Genomic DNA, 21,250 nt, shown 5'->3' on the forward strand with positions numbered 1-21,250 from the left:
TCTGAGAGATCAGGAAAAATGTATTTGTATTTAACTCCATATTTTTGGCATTAAACAGTCTCCATATATGCTATACTTCCAGACATCTTTTCAACTGGTAGCCAGACCTTCAGACGAGTTTTATGAGGCCTGTGGGTGTTCGTGAGAGTCTCCCCATTGCACAGAGGAGGTAGTCCAAACGGTATTAGTGGGTAGCCCAAACGTAGTCCAAACGGTATTAGTGGGTAGCCCAAACGGTTCGGACGATACAGACAGAAGCTGTGTAGACTTTCTGTAAGCCCTGTATTTTTCCCCCAGTCACTAGACTACGCTTGACAAGCAGTTCCCTTATTCCACCACTTGGCACTGTGTGTACACATGGTCATGGCTGTGTGTAAATGTACGCACCTTCTCAAGCAAACATTTATATAGATAAATCTCACACTTTGAGTGGAAATGATCTCACCCATGGTTTACGCACAGATTTGGGCCTATGCATGACTGAGAAATGAGGTCCCTGGTGTGCAGTCAGCTACTATTCTATCTTTAAAGATTAAACTGAAGCTGGGAATATTTACTTTTATTCTGTTTCAAAATTCTTCTTTTATCTTTTTTAACCAGTGATCCCTCTATGACTTTTCTCAGATGTAACAGCACGGGTTGGTTATTTTAGATTTTTGGTAAAAGATTCATTGTTTCCGTTTGTTCATACAAATCATGAATGATTCAGAAGAGTTGTTCAAAGACTCTGAGAAATATCACCCGATACCCCAATTAGAAGACAATGGCTTGTGTGTGCATGCGGTGTGTGTGCGTGCATGTGTGTGTGTGCGCGCGTGTGTATGTGTACATGTGTGTGTGTCTCGCCCATTAAATTGGGATTGTGTCGACTAGAATTCCCCAGATAAGTGTGAATAAAAATGAACCAACATTTTGGTTAGTTTCTCCGAAACTGGTTGCGTTGCACCAGTAGCGCAACGACACCAGCCTCGAGGACAGGCGCAGGAATGCATAATAGTGTAAAAAAAATTATACCCCAAAATTACAGCGTGTCGTGTAAGGGCACGGGGACGAAGACCAAACAAACACATAACAAAAACACAGGGTTGAAACCCAAACAAAAGAGCGAGGAGTACCTCAAATAAATACACACGCACGGGACGAGACCTGTAATCATCTGCGCAATCCACAAGGGCACGAAAGCCCAAAACACACAGCACAGGTACTCACACGCACCAACGGACATTATAACAATAATCGTCAAAACCATGGAAACCAAAGGGCACATATATACAAATACTAATCAGTGGGAATAGGGGACAGGTGTGCGTGATGAAAGTTCCGGAAGGATCCGTGACAACCAGAGCTTTTGCCAGATAATTGAATGATAATTTCTCTACCATAAGCCACCTCTATTGTCGATTTAGAGAATTTGTCAGTACATCCAACCGGCCTCATAATCGCAGACTACGTGTAACCACGCCAGATCTCCACATCCGGCTTCTTCACCTGCGGGATCGTCTGAGACCAGCCACCTGGACAGCTGATGAAACTGAGTATTTCTGTCTGCAATAAAGCCCTTTTGTGGGGAAAAACTCATTCTGATTGAAAGTCCTGGCTCCCCAGTGGGTGGGCCTGGCTCCTAAGTGCGTCGGCCTATGCCCTCCCACCCATAGCTGCGAACCTGCCCAGTGAAGTGAAATCCATAGATTAGGCCCTAATGAACTGATTTCCTTATATGAACAGTAACAGTAAATTTGTTTAAATTGTTGCATGTTGCGTTTACATTTTTGTTCAGTATACATTTAGGGGAATAATGATCATTGTAGTAGTTATTATAATGCTGTGATGTGGCCATTTGAGGGCGCAGTTTAAGCCTGACTGCATCTAATGTCAAATGAACTTTAGCGCTCTCGCTGCCTCAGGCCTTGAGCTGGTGTTGTGCTCTCTGTATATATTAGAGCTACTATTTACAGTCTTATCACAGTTCATTCACACTACATACTGCACCCACACATCTGACACATGTAGCCTAGGACTTCAAGGTCAAACCGATCTTGGTGTACGTGTGTGCCTGTGCGTGTGTGTGCGTGCGTATCAACATGCATGCTTGCATTTTTGTGCTTGCTTGGTGGTGTGATTCTCAAGTGACACGGTTATAAATGTCGTGTTGTCAGTTGGCCTACAGAGGAAGAGAAGGTATCACTGACTCGCTGACATCCTTCCTAAAACAAACAGGAACACACTGATATTAGAACCCAAGGAGAGCTAGAAAATGTATGACAAAAATGCAAACTGGCCAGCATCCAACATTAGTTATGACGACATCGCCAGGGATACAGTGTCTGTCTCCCATAAAACATTTGTAGCATCGCCGGGTGGAACTCAACACCTATCTCTTGAGTTGTAAGTCGACAGATGCTCCTGAGGAATCTCCTCACCCCTCTACTCCATCTCCCCCACCTCCCTCTCGCTTGCTCGCTCGCTCGCTCTCCCTCCTCAAACTCATATTTCCCTCACCTTCCTTTCGCTTACTCTGCCTCTCTTCCCGCTCCTCATATCGCTTTCCCTGTGTTCTCCCTCTTTCCTCATATCTCCCCTTCACAACCTCATATTCTCCCAAAGCCTGTCTCTCTGGTCCCAAGGCACCTGCTGAAGGGATTATACACACCTCCCTGTGCCAAGTCCAGTACAGACCAGCTCTGATACACGCTGCGTCCCAAATGGCACCTTAGAATGGCACCATTCCCTATGTTGGGCACTACTTTTGACCAGAGCACTTAGGACCCTGGTCAAAAGGAGTACATTGCATATAAGACTAGGGTACCATTTGGGACGTATACTCCGTGTGAATAACCCACCCCATCGTCTCTGTTGAGGTTCAGCTTTTCTGTTGTGGCCACCGTCATCTCAAGGGGCTTTCAAGACTTTTTGAAATTATTTAGTTCAGATTTGTTGGCGCGATTCACATTGGTTGTCCATACTGGTGTGACCAACGGGGCCTGCTAAGCCTGCTAAGCTAAAGCCTAGGCATTAACTTGAGGAGCTAACACAAGTCTTCAGGTCTAAGAAAAGGTTAGGCTACTAATCATGCGAGCGCAGTTCACCGAATCACCTCCTTTACACTGTCCATCGTCAACCTGATTGAGGTTGACGACAAGACACTGGCGTCCATCTTATTTTTTTCCCTTATAGATTGAGCAACCTTCCTTCATCACATCCGCCCAAAACTCTATTTGACCTCTTTCACTCCTTGCCTCTCCTTTCTCTTTCTTCCTGTCTCTTTCCTCTGTATCTTCTGCACACTACTTCTCTCCTAGCCTCCTGACTGGCCCATCATTCTTACTGTCTCTTTCCTCTGTATCTTCTGCACACTACTTCTCTCCTAGCCTCCTGACTGGCCCATCATTCTTACTGTCTCTTTCCTCTGTATCTTCTGCACACTACTTCTCTCCTAGCCTCCTGACTGGCCCATCATTCTTACTGTCTCTTTCCTCTGTATCTTCTGCACACTACTTCTCTCCTAGCCTCCTGACTGGCCCATCATTCTTACTGTCTCTTTCCTCTGTATCTTCTGCACACTACTTCTCTCCTAGCCTCCTGACTGGCCCATCATTCTTACTGTCTCTTTCCTCTGTATCTTCTGCCCACTATTTCTCGCCTAGCCTCCTGACTGGCCCATCATTCTTACTGTCTTTGTGTGTCTCTGGATATTCCTCAGCCCTGTAGCATTCTGTCTTTTCTTGCATCAGAAGATGCTCGCGGCGCGAAATAGCGTTACATCATTGCAACGGAACGGCTGATCATGCGGAGTGAGAGAAGAAGCCCATCCGTCTTAATGTTTCAAATGCAGACTCCCATTTGTTAAGGCTAAGGGAGGATCTCTGCAGATGGACGACCCAGTAGCTCCTTTATTTAATAACTCGTTAATTTCTGTCCCATGGGCGTCCAGCTCTCATTCCCTCTGTCAGGGCCCATGGATGTCCATCTCTCTCTCTCTCTCTCTCTCTCTCTCTCTCTCTCTCTCTCTCTCTCTCTCTCTCTCTCTCTCTCTCTCTCTCTCTCTCTCTCTCTCTGTCTCTCTCTCTCTCTCTCTCTCTCTCTCTCTCTCTCTCTCTCTCTCTCTCTCTCTCTCTCTCTCTCTCTCTCTCTCTCCCTTCATCCCTGTCAGTGTCATTTTTTGCTCTGCCTTTCCATTGGAGAAAATGCTGAAACCGAGAAATGTAATAGTTGAAGGGAGGACGACGATTCTCTGTAATGGGTCTGTCATGTGATGTCCCACAGCAGGCCAGACAGCCGGTAACAGTAATGCCCCTACATACCCACACACCTACTGCCAGGTGGCAAGGCTCAGCACAGCACAGCTAAACAAGTAAACAATGCATTGCTTTCAGTGGTTTGCTGAAACAGACTTCACCAGTATTTCACTGGATACTGATGATACAGTCAATAAACCAGGTGACAAGAAAAGGCTAGTACTCCAAAATGTACATAAAAAAAAAATTGTAAAAAATGCTAACGCGTTTATTTAAACTGTGGTTGTTTCAAGCCTTCATATCGTCCAACTTTTCATCCAGACCCACATTGTTCTGCAAAGATGACATTTGGAGATCCCACTACCTCTCATCTCACCCTGGACCAGCCGCACAGCCCTGACTTCTGCTTCTTCAAAAGCTGTCAGTTTCAAAGGGAATGAGATTTTGTCTGTTTTAGCTGAGCTTTTTTTAGGACTTTTTCAAAGCTTCCCTCCGTCCCCCATCCCTTCTCTTTGTCTCCCTGGAATTTGGCTTCCTCTAAAATTTATTCAGTTTTATCCTTTCACTTTGTCTTCCTCAGAATAACTCTGTCTTTGTTATTCCAGGCAGTGAAACAGGGAAATATGTAAACGTATTTGTGCTTTCTTCAGCCACAGGAAGTGGCTCTCGCTAGGAAGTGTGTTATAAAGAGAAGGCCTTGGAACGACAGACGTCCACCAGAAATGTAAAAACTAAATATGTGGTTTGGAAAAAGTTTTATAACCATATTTGACATTTTGTTTCATATTATAACTTTGTTTCAGAGTAGGCCTAGTGTGAACATATCAGTGTGTTCAACAAACAGACCGAGACAAACTGAAGTCAAACACTCAAAGACCTTTACTGGAAATGACTTACAACTGAACATGCTTCGTAATCAACTGGTGTAGACTAACAGTGAAATGCTTACAATACAGAGAAAAAAAAGAGAAATAGTAGAGAAAAATAGAAAATAATAACACAAGCCATATTCTAAAATGTATTAAATCATTTTGTCCCCTCATCAATCTACACGCGGTACCCCATAATGAAAAAGCTAAAAACAGTTTTTTTGAAATGTGTGCACATTTATTAAACATAAAAAACTGAAATACCAGCTCTTGACCTGTCCCACAACAGCCCGTCGATGTGCATTGTGTGCTTTGTTGGGGATAAACAACAAAAACACGCACCCTTTAAACAAACCGACAAGGAACTTTTGATTTCCCCATTAACATGCTAGTCAGAACACATTTTATTGATGCATCCAAGTCAACCTCAACAAAAACCTTTCAAATGAACAGAAATGTAAATAAAAAGTCATTTTGAATCAAAGAAGCAGATAATTCCATCACCTTCCATCAATTCCCTTACAAAACCACGACATGGATCACCTTTTTTACAAGGTTTTTGATGGTGTCAGGTGCCATGCCTGTTAATGACAGCTAGGGCATTGGGGTAGAGGTTGAGATTTGGAAGAGAACAGATGTCATTTCACCCTCCACCCTCCAGGCCCTGACACCTTGGGGTGAAAAAACCCCCGGTCAACACAGATTTCCATACAACATGTTTATGTATCTCACCACCTTTCGGCCCGCCTTTCTGCTTCCCGCTTCCCCCTTGCACCACCTCTCCACCCAGGGAAAGTCCGTGACCAGAAACCGGCCGGGCATTTCCTTGAGGTCCCCACACCAACCCATTTTTTCTTTGCAGACCCTTCAATAAATGTATCACCGACCCAATGAGCTAAAGATGGACCAGCCTATCTGTTATTTTCCCGAGCTGCCCTATGGCCAGTACGTTTCTGCCACCACCCTGGCTCCACCACTGAGCACCACTGTCATCCTTCCCTGAGAGAGCCCCAGACAACAAACAAGCACACTGTGGGGTTAAGTCAAGCCTCTTGGTGGCTCTTGGCTGCATGGCCCTGAAAGGCAGAGAGAGGAGGAGGATACATTTAGTCTAAGGAAGGTTGGAGAGCACACAAGTTTAGTGGAAGAAATGAAGAAAGGGGCTCCTTAAAAGGAGGGTACTGTATACACCTCTTCATGCAGTGAACAGAAGGCGGAAGGGATGCTATGTTGAAGGGAAAGAGAGGAGAGAAAGAGTTAAAAATATTAAAGTGCTTGAGCGCATTAGAATTGGACGGGGGAATAACATTCCCATGAGTGGTACCAGAGGGAATAAGGGACAGGAGAAACAGAGGGATCAATTATAGAGTGGTAAATTATAGTGGTAAATTGCAGAGAAGTACAGATGGGGAGGTGTTCCATATCAAAGTCATTGATTGGAAATATGTCACGATGACTCAACGTCGAATCAAACTGCATGATTAACCTCATTTGAGAAATGCATGTCATTCCAGAAACAAAACTTTATCCGTTTTTTTTTTTTAAGTACAGCATCCATAAACGGTACAGCATCCATAAGTACAGCATCCATAAACTGCTCCATAAACGGTCCCAATGAGGTAAGGTAAGAAGGTTTAATAGCAACAGTCACTGAGGTCCTCTACAGAGCAGCAAATCCCTCCTCATCACACCGTGTCCCAGTACATTTATACATGGGAGCTCAGTGACCCACACCACCACCACAACCACCACCATTACCTCCCCCATCCTCTCCAATAGTAAACCTGTTTATTGCTCTCTTTATGTACAGTGCAGTAGCACCGCAGCCCACATCACAGTCCCTATCTCTAGCCTTCAAAACCCACCACCCAACGACTACACACACACACATGCTTGCGCACCCACACACACTGTACACACACACACACACACACACACACACACACACACACACACACACACACACACACACACACACACACACACACACACACACACACACACACACACACACACACACACACACAATCCCACACGCACTTCAATAATATCTCAGACATGGAAACAGCTGATGTGTGCAGTCCACTGGTACAGCCATAATCAGTAATACATATCTATATATGACAGGCTTTGGAGATTCCTGACGGGGTGCTGCTTACGCCAGAGTGACCCAAGCCTCTATGTTTTATGGTTAATTGATGCCGAGACCCTGTTCGGGTTGTGTCCCAAATGACACTCTGTTCCCTATATAGTGCACCACTTTTGACCACACCTACACTGTACATATATAAGATCTTAATTTGATCACTCTTTTGTTGCTGAGAAATCACATTTAAACACGCTATGTTAACAGTATTGCACTTTTCATGTAGTCTAATTTTTACCAGCTGATAGCCTAACCACGGCTCAAGCAACGTTCAAGTCCTGTTGCTGCAGAATTATTTTGCTGCGACAATACTGGTCAAATTAAGATGCTACATCTGTATACAGGAAATAGGGTGCCATTTTAGGACAAACTGATATGAGCATAGAGCATAAGGTAGCCCACGGATATCAGATTTCAGTTACAGTTATGATCATGGATGTAAAAAATAAGTAATGATTGTTCAGGATTTACCTTCAGCTTGGCTTTGCCTTGTGTCTGCTAAATATAGATTCATTAGGGACAGACAAAGAAAGGAATAGGACAATGAAGGTGGATATAAAGGGATGGATTCAGGAAGTTGGCTGATGGTTTGAATCCCCCATGAGAAAGAATGGTAGATGAGAGAGACTTTGAGATAGGGATGGGCATAAATTAGAAATTACAATTAGAAAATACAACTAAAAAAAAAAACGCTAAAGACCAATGTATCAAAATAAAATATAAGATACCTTTGCAAAGTATTGTATTTTATTTAAATACATGTCTTTTGTATTATAAAGTACAAAAACACATTTGCAACTAACCGGCCGAACAGAAACAACATTCTCAGTAACGGTTACAGAAACTTCTTTCTTGCTGTGACTGATATTTTTTTGTTTATCTACCTTACTTGAATGCACTGTCACTCTGGATAAGAGTGTCTGCTAAATTACCAAAATGTATATATGAAAATGAACAACTGCAAAGCACACTGGTTATTGTAATTGGCCTTGTTTCGGGGTGGTGCTCATTAGAATAATACTCAGCATGCCTTGCAAATGTACATTTTTACATACACTGTACATTTACATTAAGTTAATTTAGCAGATAGTCTTATCACTCCATAGTGCCGTCAGACTTTTGATAACAATGTAGGGTGAAAGAGGGCCACAAAATGTTTCACTTCTATAAGGAAATGGTATAGAAAAGTATTTTGTCATTTGAAAATTACAGCTTTCGAAAATATATTGTTACAAAGTACATTGGACTGTAGTTCAGCCCAGTGTAATACAACGTACAAAATACTCAGAAGTAGTTCAAATACGTATTGCAAATACATGTAACAGAACTATTACCTATCTCCGCTTTGAGAATGGTTAAGTGTGAGAGACAGGGGACGTTGGAGGACGGAGGGCTTAGGAGATGAAGAGAGTGACAGAGAGAGAGGAGGAAAGAGAGAGAGAGATATAACACAGAAAGAGAGAGTTTGTGAGAAAGAGTGATCTCAAAGGAGGATTTAAGGACAGAGCCCCCTGAGCAGGAGAAAATTAGGTAAGAAAATCAGATGGGTGGAGGGAAGGCAAGAAAGAGCTAGAGCAAAGAAAAGGGTGTCAGGTGGAATGGGTGCTGGAGACTGAGCAGGTGATTATTAATAGCAGGGGCTTGATTAGTTAAGTGTGGTTAAAGGAAGCGATAGGGTTTCCATCTTTCCCTCCTAAAATAGGCGGAGGGGAGGGGTATAAAAAAGAAAGGAGTGGACCCTCCTCCCTTTATCAGACCTCCACCCTACCTCTCTGGCCCATTTCTCCATCTTCTCCCTACTACTCCTCACCTTAACTCAGGTAAGGCTGCATGCTTTGGTCAACAACCAGGATTGGGGTCAAGTCCATTTTAATTCAGCCAAATCAGGAAGCAAACATTGGGATTTCAGTTTACTTCCTGTATTGACTGAATTGAAATGGTATTGACCCCAACCCTAGTAATGACATGGAAGAGGTTTCATAAATTGGTCACCACAGTAGAGAATATCTATAATTACATTTTAGGCAGTTTTGCAGTACACTTACTAACAACTACTTTCGGGGTAAAATTACAAAAATTCTACGCAAAGTTGTGAGGGTAAGCTCTTGTTTAAGTATGTAGGTAGTTACTTGTTGGAAAATAGCATGTGCAGGTGCAATTTGTGGTGTTAGTTGTATAATGGGAATGGCTTCTGTATAAAGAATATGAACCAAACGACCAAACCTTTCAATAATGACGAAGAGGACATTAAAGTATGGTGCAAATTGCTGACACTGGGAAATTGTATTTATTAATTAAATTTTTTAACTAAGTCGACTCTCGGGACCATAACCTTCCCTCATTATCATTCTGTATGTGATTACGTTGAGTCGTTGAGTATGATTAGTGCATTTGCATGATACTCATGTGCTCATATCTCTATGTTAATGCATATTCATGGAGTCAGTGAACTGTTTTAGTGGCTATAGCCCCTGTTAATTAAACAGAGCCAAATAACAACTCAATAGGGCTCTGGTCAAAAGTAGTGCACTGTATAGGGAACAGGGTGCCATTAGGGACATATTTAACGTGTTGTTTGTGTGTCATAATGAAATATGTACGACTTAAAGACTTCAGATGTTGATTTAAATGCTAATGGATAGCTTAAGCGACTTACACATTTCTATTTATTTAGTAATATTATATTATTCTGTTTGTGTGTTATGTAAATGTCGCGTGACGTGGTTTCGTTATTGACATGTTTGGAATTTGCATGTAGATTATTTATTGTCCCACTGTTCCAAATGGTATTATGAGACGATGTGATTAGTTGATTAGACAAGATTACATTATCATAGCGGTACCTTTGTGTGCCAGCCAGGAGAGTCCCTACTACTACACAATGCATATTGTTGTGGCTGCTCAGTCATTGAATTGTGGGTACTTTGGTATCCAGACCTGGGTTCGGATACTATTTGAAATATTTTTATCAGCCTATCAGCCTACCTGGACAACCAAATGGGCAAAGTTTGCACTCGGACCGCTCTATTGGTTCCATTGCAACAATCAAATTTAGTCAAGTACAGATAAAGTATTTGAAAAGGTTTTTGAAAGTATTTGAACCTAGGTCTGATTGTTCAGTTGTACTGTGGTGGTACAGCAGGTAGGTAGCTCAGCAGTTCTTTTCAGCACCATGCTGTGAGATAAGATAGTGGACTTTGGTGTTATGTCCAAAGATGATCCCCCACAATCCATCTGGATGTTGTTATTATGGCCGTGCCACTCGGACCACTGCTCTTTGTGTTTTGGTATTGTTAGCATGACGAGAGTCTGACTCCACTTTTTATAATGAAATCAATGACTTGCTGAATCAATAGCATTTGTTCGGATGGACCGTGAATAGCAAATATTAGATTGGATACACAAGATAGCAGCCATAACTAAAGACATCATTACCATTGGAGGTACAGCATTGTGTTGTAGCCACCCAGTTGACCTGTTCTCGACACACTTTCAGCTATTCATTTACAAGTTGGCTATCATTCTGAATCAAAATCCTCCAATAAGGTGTTGCTGCTGTACAGTATGCTAAAAACAAGCACAGTCCCCAATCTGTTGTGTTTAAATCATTCTGATTCACTTACATAGTGAGTATTTAAATGTAAAATCATCTGTGAGTAAGAGCTCTACAAGGTACAGTTGAAATCGGAAGGTTACATACACTTAGGTTGGAGTCATTAAAACGTGTTTTTCAACCACTTCACACATTTCTTGTCAACAAACTATAATTTTGGCAAGTCGGTTAGGACATCTACTTTGTGCACGACACAAGTCATTTATCCAACAATTGTTTACAGACAGATTTTTTCACTATTATTCACTATATCACAATTCACAATTCCAGTGGGTCAGAAGTTTACATACACTAAGTTGACTGTGCCTTTAAACAGCTTGGAAAATTCCAGAAAATTATGTCATGGCTTTAGAAGCTTCTGAGAAGGCTAGTTGACATAATTTGAGTCAATTGGAGGTGTACCTGTGAATGTATTTCAAAGCCTACCTTCAAACTCAGTGCCTCTTTGCTTGACATCATGGGAAAATCAAAAGAAATCAACCAAGGCATCAGAAAAAAAATGGTAGACTTCCACAAGTCTGGTTCATCCTTGGGAGCAATTTCCAAACGCCTGAAGGTACCACGTTCATCTGTACAAACAATAGTACGCAAGTATAAACACCATGGGACCACGCAGCCGTCATACCGCTCAGGAAGGAGACGCGTTATGTCTCCTAGAGATGAACGTACTTTGGTGCGAAAAGTGCAAAACATTCCCAGAACAACAGTAAAGGACCTTGTGAAGATGCTGGAGGAAACAGGTACAAAAGTATCTATTTCCACAGTAAAACGAGTCCTATATCGGCATAACCTGAAAGGCCGTTCAGCAAGGATGAAGCCACTGCTCCAAAACCGGCATAAAAAGGCAGACTACGGTTTGCAACTGCACATGGGGACAAAGATCGTACTTTTTGGAGAAATGTCCTCTGGTCTGATGAAACAAAAATAGAACTGTTTGGCCATAATGACCCTCGTTATGTTTGGAGGAAAAAGGGGGAGGCTTGCAAGCCGAAGAACACCAATCCAACTGTGAAGCACGGGGATGGCAGCATCATGTTGTGGGGGTGCTTTGCTGCATGCGCCCTTCACAAAACAAATGGCATCATGAGGTAGGAAAATTATGTGGATATATTGAAGCAACATCTCAAGACATCAGTCAGAAAGATAAAGCTTGGTCGCAAATGGACAATGACCCCAAGCATACTTCCAAAGTTCTGGCTAAATGGCTTAAGGACAACAAAGTCAAGGAACTGGAGTGGCCATCACAAAGCCCTGACCTCAAGCCTATAGAAAATGTGTGGGCATAATTGAAAAAGCATGTGCGAGCAAGGAGGTCTACAAACCTGACTCAGTTACACCAGCTCTGTCAGGAGGAATGGGCCATAATTCACCCAACTTATTGTGTGAAGCTTGTGGAAGGTTTCCCAAAACGTTTGACCCAAGTTAAACAATTTAACGGCAATGCTACCAAATACTAATTGAGTGTATGTAAACTTCTGACCCACTGGGAATGTGATAAAAGAAATAAAAGCGGAAATAAATCATTCTCTCTACTATTATATTGACATTTCACATTCTTAAAATAAAGTGATGATCCTAACTGTCCTAAGACAGAGAATCTTTACTAGGATAAAATGTCAGGAATTGTGAAAAACTGAGTTGAAATGTATTTGGCTAAGGTGTATGTAAACTTCCGACTTCAACTGTATATGAGTCCAGACACACAATGTCGCAAAGTATTATCTCACCAACAGCACACATATGTACATTAACACACACAGAAACTCATCCCCACCCCATGGGAGCATGCACGCACACACAAACTCATAACCCCCCCCCCCCCCCCCCCCATGTGCACACCTAACCCATACCAAGCACAAAGATCAAATCTAAGTTCACACACGTCACAGACATATTAGCAAAGCCACACATTCATAGACACAAACCCACCCTCTCACTCACACACTGACTGACACTACAAACGACCGCGTACAAACATACACATGTTATAGTAAATTGAGATCGAGGGGGCTTAACTTAAGGGGCTCGAGTTTCTTGAGACGCAAGTGCATTCTCCCTTGATCCCCAGAACCCCTCTTCCCAAACGCACACGCACACACACCCACCATGCAGCTGTTGTACTGAAGGCTAGGAGTCGGTCCGTTCTCCTGAGGCGCGGTTGTGTTTCTCTCACCTCCGGGTGAGAAGAAGGGCACAGCCGGCTCTCACGCAGGAAAAAAGGAGGGTTTCATATTTCTACTTTTCATTGGAGCCAAAGAATTAGCCAAATGGAGGAGTGTTAGAAAGAGGTTGGGTGAAAGGAAGCGCTCTATCTCACTGAGATGAGGCTGACTGTTGAGGCATTCGCATAGGACAAACTGTGGAAAGAGGCTAACTACTAAATAGGGTCTTGTAGGATCCTGTAGAGAGCAATAGTAGTGGCGTCTTTTTTGTAGGCACTAACTCCACCACGGCTCATTGGCCAAAGCCTATGGGGAAATGAATGGGGTGTTATATGTGGCATATTTCAACATGTGATACCATGAAACTACACGTGACAACATTTGAGCACGTGAAAACACAGGTGTCGAGTGTCATTGAGAATATTTTACTTTAAACGGCATAATTGACATGCATTCAGTTTAAACAGTCATGGTCCCCTGCAAGTTTAGTCTAGTTCCCAGGACATCCCCAACAACCTTTTTAGAACATTGTGTCATGGTCCCCTGGATTACTTGGGACTAAACCTCAGTTGTGATTTTAACTCACAACTTCTTTGTTGGTAGCCATCTGAAATGTCCTGCTACACCACCAGGTCTGTGAGCATAAAAGAGATACGGCTACAGACTTATTGGCAATAAAACGTTCCTGCACTTCACTAAAAGCTGCCCAGAATCAAGTAAATAATTGCCCAATTATCACCACCAATGTTGCATTAACCTAAAACTAGCAGTGCTAGACATAGAGTATACATAAATATTTGGGGGATTTAAACTTTCAACTGCTTGGTTGAGTGCATCAACGTTTCTGCAGTGCCACCGGGTTCATACTTATTGCTTGGAACGTTTTAAGACATACAAAAAAATAAGGGTATGGTTAGTGTACAGTGTTGTTCCCTTGGTTACAATAAAAGGAGAAAACGCTTCATTAAGCTACAAAAGTGTCCATGCTCAACTTTAACATGTGTTGACAATACAACAGAACAGATTAACTGGAACAACATTTACTTTCACAGGTGGCCAAAAAGAACTGAAAGCCATGCCTCCAGTATTCTGTATTCTGATCTGACATGCTGGATCATAGCTCAATAACCCAACTAAGTGACACAACTGACTGGGTCAAAAATAACCCAACACGTATTCTGTCCACTATTTAGCCAGCTATGGGTTGCTTTTAACCCAGCATTTTTTGGAGTGCAGTAGCGATTGTACCTAGAAAAAAATACCATTATACTAGATTATCCGCACAAGATATTGACCAGTACCCAGGGCCATATTAAGAAATCATTGGCCTGGGTGCCACAAGCTGTATATTTGGTGTGCATGCTTGCCAAAAAGGTTGGCCTTTCCGACTGTAGGCAACAAGTAACTGCCAAAATAAAGGAAACACTTGAGTAAACGAGGGATTCAAATAATATGTTATGGTCTGGTGTGAATTTTACTGGCATGGTTTGTTTTAGGTCCACTTGTAGTCTTTATGCCAAGGCGCATTGAAGCTATTCCGACAGCCAAACCCTTTATAGACACTGTGTTAGTGTTTCCTTTATTTTGGCAGTTACCTGTATGTGCTCGTGATAACATTTTAGCCACAGTAATATTTTTGAAACTATTGTTCCTCTGTGGCTAAATTATGCTCTCTGGTGTATTTTAAGGACGGGCTCCTGTGGTTGGAAAAAAAAACATATATATAACAACTGGGTCCCTTATGGGCTTGGGCCCCTGCCCCTGACTCACACAACTGACCAGTCACATGTATCTCCTCCCTTGATCTAACGATTAGCAGAGTAGCAGCAGGCTATCTACACTCATTGAGAGTGGGCTCCTGAATCCTCCTGTGGTTGGCAGTTGCAGAATATTATATATAATATATATACTGTGTATTTTTGGGGTAAGCCCCTGCATTAAGCCAGCCCTGCCAGTACCATGTGAATTCCTGTGTATCTCTGAAGGTACCTTATGTGTACCTTTGACCTTTTATTCTTGCCTATAAATCTGTGGATACATACCTGGTTGTGTAGCCGGAAATTCAGATTGCTGGCATCCCCCTTACGGAAAAACCACATGATTTCACATGTGGAAAATCACATGAAAAAATGTGAAGTGTTCCAAAAACACGTTTTCACATGATTTCACATGTGAAATGGTGTGTTTTTCTGAAAGGGAAAGGCTTCATAATTCATAAAGGTCATTTTAACTAACTGATATTATCTTATAGAACAAAACGTATAAGATCTCCTAAGCCTGTGTTAACCTCAGACCTTATTTTCGTCGTTTATCCCAAAACCCCGTTCTTTCCCTATTCATTTCCCCCATAGGAACGTCTGAACGAACCAGAGGCAACGCATTTCCGTTTTTAGGACTACAAGCCGTCAAGCTCTATTGTACTATATATGTCTAGCTGGGCCTTTTTGCTTACTTATCCCATGAGCCTTTGCTTCAGCGGTGTCTTAGGGAAATATCTTAGAGCACCCTACTTGGCCCTGCGGTCCTGACGTCCTGGAGCAGGGCCACCCCTCGGGGGCCATTGCAGACGTAAACTAATCCAAAAATAGACTTATAAATTGTCCTTGCACGATATCATAGCATGGCCACCACACAGCAACCATACCTCAACCCACTAATCCATTCCTCAGTAATCCCTTAGTCAACACCACTCACTCCCCAGCTCTCCTCCTCCTCTCCTCTCCTCTCCTCTCCTCTCCTCTCCTCTCCTCTCCTCTCCTCTCCTCTTCTCTTCTCTTCTGGGAGACAGATGGGAGCTGGGGTAGGAAGGGTAAGGTGATACGTTTATAAGTAAGAAGCAATTTACTTCAATGGCACACAGAGTTGGACACACAGCTCGCCTTTCAAAGTGTGAGACAGAAGGAGCCCCCGGCCCACACTATAGCTCTACACAGCTCCAACTCTGCGGTATGTCCAACGGCCTCCTAGCTCCACAGCTCTTGTTCTTGTTCTATGGTATGTCCGACACAGCACAAGGCACAGATCCTATGGCACTAACCTTGCTGAGTAGACGCCTGGAGACCAGCCATGTTTCTCTTATAATAACCTCAACCCCCTCCCCCCAAAAAAACACACACTAAATGGAGGACTGAGCACCCCCACCCCCGCTCCAGTTTCTCCTCCTCCCTCCTCTCCCTCCTTTCTAATTTGTTCTCTCAACATCTCGCTCTCGCCCTGATTTCTTGCTCCAGTTCACAAGTCTCAGCAGTGTAATATGAGAATGTCTCTCTCTGTTCCCTTTGCTCTCATGTACCCTCGTGTTTAACTTGGTTCCCCCCTTTTCTTCTCCTTCCTCCCCCCCCCCCCCCCTTGACGTTCCAGCTGCCGAGATGGCGATGAACAGCATTCTCAAAGCTGCCGATATCAAGAAAGCCCTAGACGCATTCGCAGGTGACCAAACACTTTTAACTCCATTTTATTTTCTTACATCACATTTAGGAACAGTTTCCCAGACATACATTAAACCTAGTCCGGGACTAAGAAGCATTCTCAATGAAGATTCTCCATTGAACGTTTTCCTGTTGTTGTCCAGGACTAGGCTTAAATCTGTGTATGGTAAACCGTCCCATAATGTGTAAACAAGAAAATACTGAATAGAGGCAAAATAAATGGCTAATAATACTTAGTAAAGGTATAATTAATTTATTGTATTGCACGTTAGTGGCTAATATGTGTTTTCTATACTAAAGTGTTAACAGGAGGAGCTCCTTGGTCAAACATACACATTGGATGTGTCCCAAATGGCACTTTATTCCCTATAGTGCCCTCCTATATAGCAAGTAGGGTGCCATTTGGGATCTACCCATTTTTACATAATTATGATACTGTAATAGCACATCATATCTGACATAATTACAATAGTGTAATAACTGGTATTGTGTAACACATCTGCCAGAGGATGCCAGCTAGTCCTGGTGTTGGCGCAGTCCTCTAACCAATAGAATTGATATGACCACTGGCACAACACATGCTCTGAATCCACACACGCACATACAGTGGGGAGAACAAGTATTTGATACACTGACAATTTTGCAGGTTTTCCTACTTACAAAGCATGTAGAGGTCTGTAATTTTTATCATAGGTACACTTCAACTGTGAGAGAAGGAATCTAAAACAAAAATCCAGAAAATCACATTGTATGATTTTTAAGTAATTAATTTGCATTTTATTGCATGACATAAGTATTTGATACATCAGAAAAGCAGAACTGAATATTTGGTACAGAAACCTTAGTTTGCAATTACAGAGATCATACGTTTCCTGTAGTTCTTGACCAGGTTTGCACACACTGCAGCAGGGATTTTGGCCCACTCCTCCATACAGACCTTCTCCAGATCCTTCAGGTTTCGGGGCTGTCGCTGGGCAATACGGACTTTCGGCTCCCTCCAAAGATTTTCTATTGGGTTCAGGTCTGGAGACTGGCTAGGCCACTCCAGGACCTTGAGATGCTTCTTACGGAGCCACTCCTTAGTTGCCCTGGCTGTGTGTTTCGGGTCGTTGTCATGCTGGAAGACCCAGCCACGACCCATCTTCAATGCTCTTACTGAGGGAAGGAGGTTGTTGGTCAAGATCTCGCGATACATGGCCCCATCCATCCTCCCCTCAATACGGTGCAGTCGTCCTGTCCCCTTTGCAGAAAAGCATCCCCAAAGAATGATGTTTCCACCTCCATGCTTCACGGTTGGGATGGTGTTCTTGGGGTTGTACTCATCCTTCTATTCCTCCAAACACGGCGAGTGGAGTTTAGAGCAAAAAGCTCTATTTTTGTCTCATCAGACCACATGACCTTCTCCCATTCCTCCTCTGGATCATCCAGATGGTCATTGGCAAACTTCAGACGGGCCTGGACATGCGCTGGCTTGAGCAGGGGGACCTTGCGTGCGCTGCAGGATTTTAATCCATGACGGCGTAGTGTGTTACTAATGGTTTTCTTTGAGACTGTGGTCCCAGCTCTCTTCAGGTCATTGACCAGGTCCTTCCGTGTAGTTCTGGGCTGATCCCTCACATTCCTCATGATCATTGATGCTCCACGAGGTGAGATCTTGCATGGAGCCCCAGACCGAGGGTGATTGACCGTCATCTTGAACTTCTTCCATTTTCTAATAATTGTGCCAACAGTTGTTGCCTTCTCACCAAGCTGCTTGGCTATTGTCCTGTAGCCCATCCCAGCCTTGTACAGGTCTACAATTTATCCCTGATGTCCTTACACAGCTCTCTGGTCTTGGCCATTGTGGAGAGGTTGGAGTCTGTTTGATTGAGTGTGTGGACAGGTGTCTTTTATACAGGTAACGAGTTCAAACAGGTGCAGTTAATACAGGTAATGAGTGGAGAACAGGAGGGCTTCTTAAAGAAAAACTAACAGGTCTGTGAGAGCCGGAATTCTTACTGGTTGGTAGGTGATCAAATACTTATGTCATGCAATAAAATGCAAATTAATTACTTAAAATTCATACAATGTGATTTTCTGGATTTTTGTTTTAGATTCCGTCTCTCACAGTTGAAGTGTACCTATGATAAAAATTACAGACCTCTACATGCTTTGTAAGTAGGAAAACCTGCAAAATCGGCAGTGTATCAAATACTTGTTCTCCCCACTGTATACTCAGACAAACGCTGTATCATAGTGTAAAAATAGTAATTTCTTAATGATTGTTTGGCATTAACTTGTAGCCTCTGGAGTGTTGTATCCAGGCAGCCACCCATGCTGTTTTTTGTATTTTGTGTGAGTGTGTGCGTGTGCAAGCATCCGTGAGTGCGTGCCTGGCTCAAATCAAATCAAAGTGTATTTGTCACGTGCGCCGAATACAACAGGTGTAGTAGACCTCACAGTGAAATGCTTACTTAATGCTCTAACCAATAGTGCAAAAAAGGTGTTCGGTGAACAATAGGCAAGTAAAGAAATAAAACATCAGTAAAAAGACAGGCTATAAAAGTAGCGAGGCTATAAAAGTAGCGAGGCTACATACAGACCCCGGTTAGTCAGGCTGATTGAGGTAGTATGTACATGTAGATATGGTTAAAGTGACTATGCATATATGATGGACAGAGAGCAGCAGTAGCGTAAAGGAGGGGTTGGCAGGTGGTGGGTGGCGGGACACAATGCAGATAGCCCGGTTAGCCAATGTGTGGGAGCACTGGTTGGTCGGCCCAATTGAGGTATAGTATGTACATGAATGTAAAGTTAAAGTGATTATGCATATATGATAAACAGAGAGTAGCAGCAGCGTAAAAAGAGGGTTTGGGGGGGGCAAACAATGCAAATAGTCCAGGTAGCCATTTGATTACCTGTTCAGGAGTCTTATGGCTTGGGGGTAAAAACTGTTGAGAAGCCTTTTTGTCCTAGACTTGGCACTCGGGTACCGCTTTCCATGCGGTCTGTCTGCGTGCATGTGTGCCTGTCGCGTGTGTGCATATGTATGTGTGTGCCTGCCTCCATTTGTGTCTGTACTCTGTGTGTGTGTGTGTGTGTGTGTGCGCGCACATGCGTGTGTGTTCACTAAACTGTGTGTGTATTATGCCATGCAGCGGCTGACTCGTTTGACCATAAGAAGTTCTTTGAGATGGTGGGTCTGAAGGCCAAGTCAGCTGAGGATGTGAAGAAAGCCTTCCTGGTGCTGGACGCTGATGCCAGCGGATTCATAGAGGAGGAGGAGCTCAAGTAAGAGACACACACAACCAGAAAGACAAAGACAGAGACACACACACACCGACACTTTGACTAAGTACACACTCCTTCATTATTAAAAAATATACAGTGCGTGGTGACTCTCCAGTGACCACGCGGACATGCATCCACATCCCATATCCACAAACAAACACTCACGTTTAACTGTTTAGGCACCAGAGCATTCCTAGTTGTTGTACTGTCTCTATTCAAGCCTCTCCGCCATCCTGCTGTTGTCCATAGGTTCGTACTGAAGGGATTTGCCTCAGACGGCAGGGACCTGACCGACAAAGAAACCAAAGCGTTCTTAAACGAAGCCGACAAGGACGGAGACGGCATGATCGGCATCGACGGTAAGTAAACTATTTCTCTGACCGAGGACACATATGTGTCATCATAGTGTCATCCGATTTTCCACAGACTCCAGAGTGTGCTCTAACCTCTTGTCTCTCCTTGTTCTCTTTCAGAGTTCGTTGCCCTGGTGCACGAGTAATAGACACATCCCTAAACCGACTAGCGCTCCACCACCCGGCCCCGATATTCCCCCTCTCCCAGTCTGCAGCATCCCCCCCCCAACCTGCCCTCACTGACACCCAGCTCTCTCCCACTCAAGCGCACTACTACTACTACTACTGCACTGGAGGAATGGGGTCGTGGCTCCTGCCCCCCACCCCGCTAACTACCCCTCTCCACCACTCCCACCCACAACCTATTTATTTTTTCCTTTTTATACAAAACGTATGTGTTTCTGTTTATGTATAGTTATCAGACCGCCTGGAAGGCCAATAACCTCAAGTTAAAATAATAATGTAGATATTTCAAAATGAGAGAAAGTCATTTTACTTCACCCCCCTTTTACTCTGTCCCTCTTCCCCCACTCTTTATCTTTATCTGTCCCTTGTTTCTGTCTCTTTCTATCTCTATTTCAACTTTCTGGCACTGCTCCTTTCCTTTCCTCCCCTCTCTCCTTCGGTAATGAGCTGTTGTAAAAACACACCAAAAGATGAAGCTGTGAACGAACAAACTAAAATAAATAAAAAAATGCATCAAGAACAGCTGACTCACTCTGAATGCTTCCTCTGTTTGTCTCCTTCTCTTCTCCGATTGGTATTGCTGAGCGATTAGTGCTTTTTGAGGTCAGTTCCGTTTCGGTTTGATTACAAAAAAGTAATCACGGTTTTCGATTTCGGTTTCAATAATATATTTAGCCTTTTACTGCAGTGGGCTAAATCACAGAGTGTTGGTTTGAGATATCTACTTTGAAAGAAAAGTATACCCCTCATTCACATGTTTATGGGCTTAAAAAAATAAGACACCTGTACCATGTCAGATATAGAGTTGAAATGTATTCAATTTTGAGTTTTCTTCCCAATATTACATCACAGAGGACAGAAATACAGCAAAATTGTTTGACATAGATTTTCAGCAGCTTTTTAAAAAGGATGTTAATTAATTGTGAAATTATGAAAACTATTAATAACATTCCACCAATGAGGCCACTAGAGGGCAATTTGGTCCTTT

The 21,250-nt window shown here is 43.1% G+C and overlaps 1 protein-coding gene across 3 annotated transcripts in view; it reads left to right on the forward strand.

The window, feature by feature from the left end:
- Positions 1-20,782, forward strand: part of LOC139580958 (parvalbumin-7-like) — a 45,067-nt gene extending 24,285 nt beyond the window's left edge. For 2 of the 3 annotated variants that reach the window (XM_071410182.1, XM_071410190.1), the window contains exons 2-5: positions 16,386-16,454; positions 19,591-19,723; positions 19,973-20,082; positions 20,197-20,782. In XM_071410182.1, coding sequence (XP_071266283.1) covers positions 16,394-16,454; positions 19,591-19,723; positions 19,973-20,082; positions 20,197-20,222 — 330 coding nt within the window. In that variant the 5' untranslated portion in view covers positions 16,386-16,393 and the 3' untranslated portion in view covers positions 20,223-20,782. Of the gene's footprint in view, positions 1-8,963; positions 9,071-16,385; positions 16,455-19,590; positions 19,724-19,972; positions 20,083-20,196 lie in introns of those variants that run through there. The other variant, XM_071410192.1, reaches the window with a different exon arrangement.
- The last annotated feature ends 468 nt before the right edge of the window (positions 20,783-21,250 follow it).

The sequence above is a fragment of the Salvelinus alpinus genome, chromosome 1 (genome assembly GCF_045679555.1).
Source record: "Salvelinus alpinus chromosome 1, SLU_Salpinus.1, whole genome shotgun sequence".
NCBI lineage: Eukaryota > Metazoa > Chordata > Actinopteri > Salmoniformes > Salmonidae > Salvelinus > Salvelinus alpinus.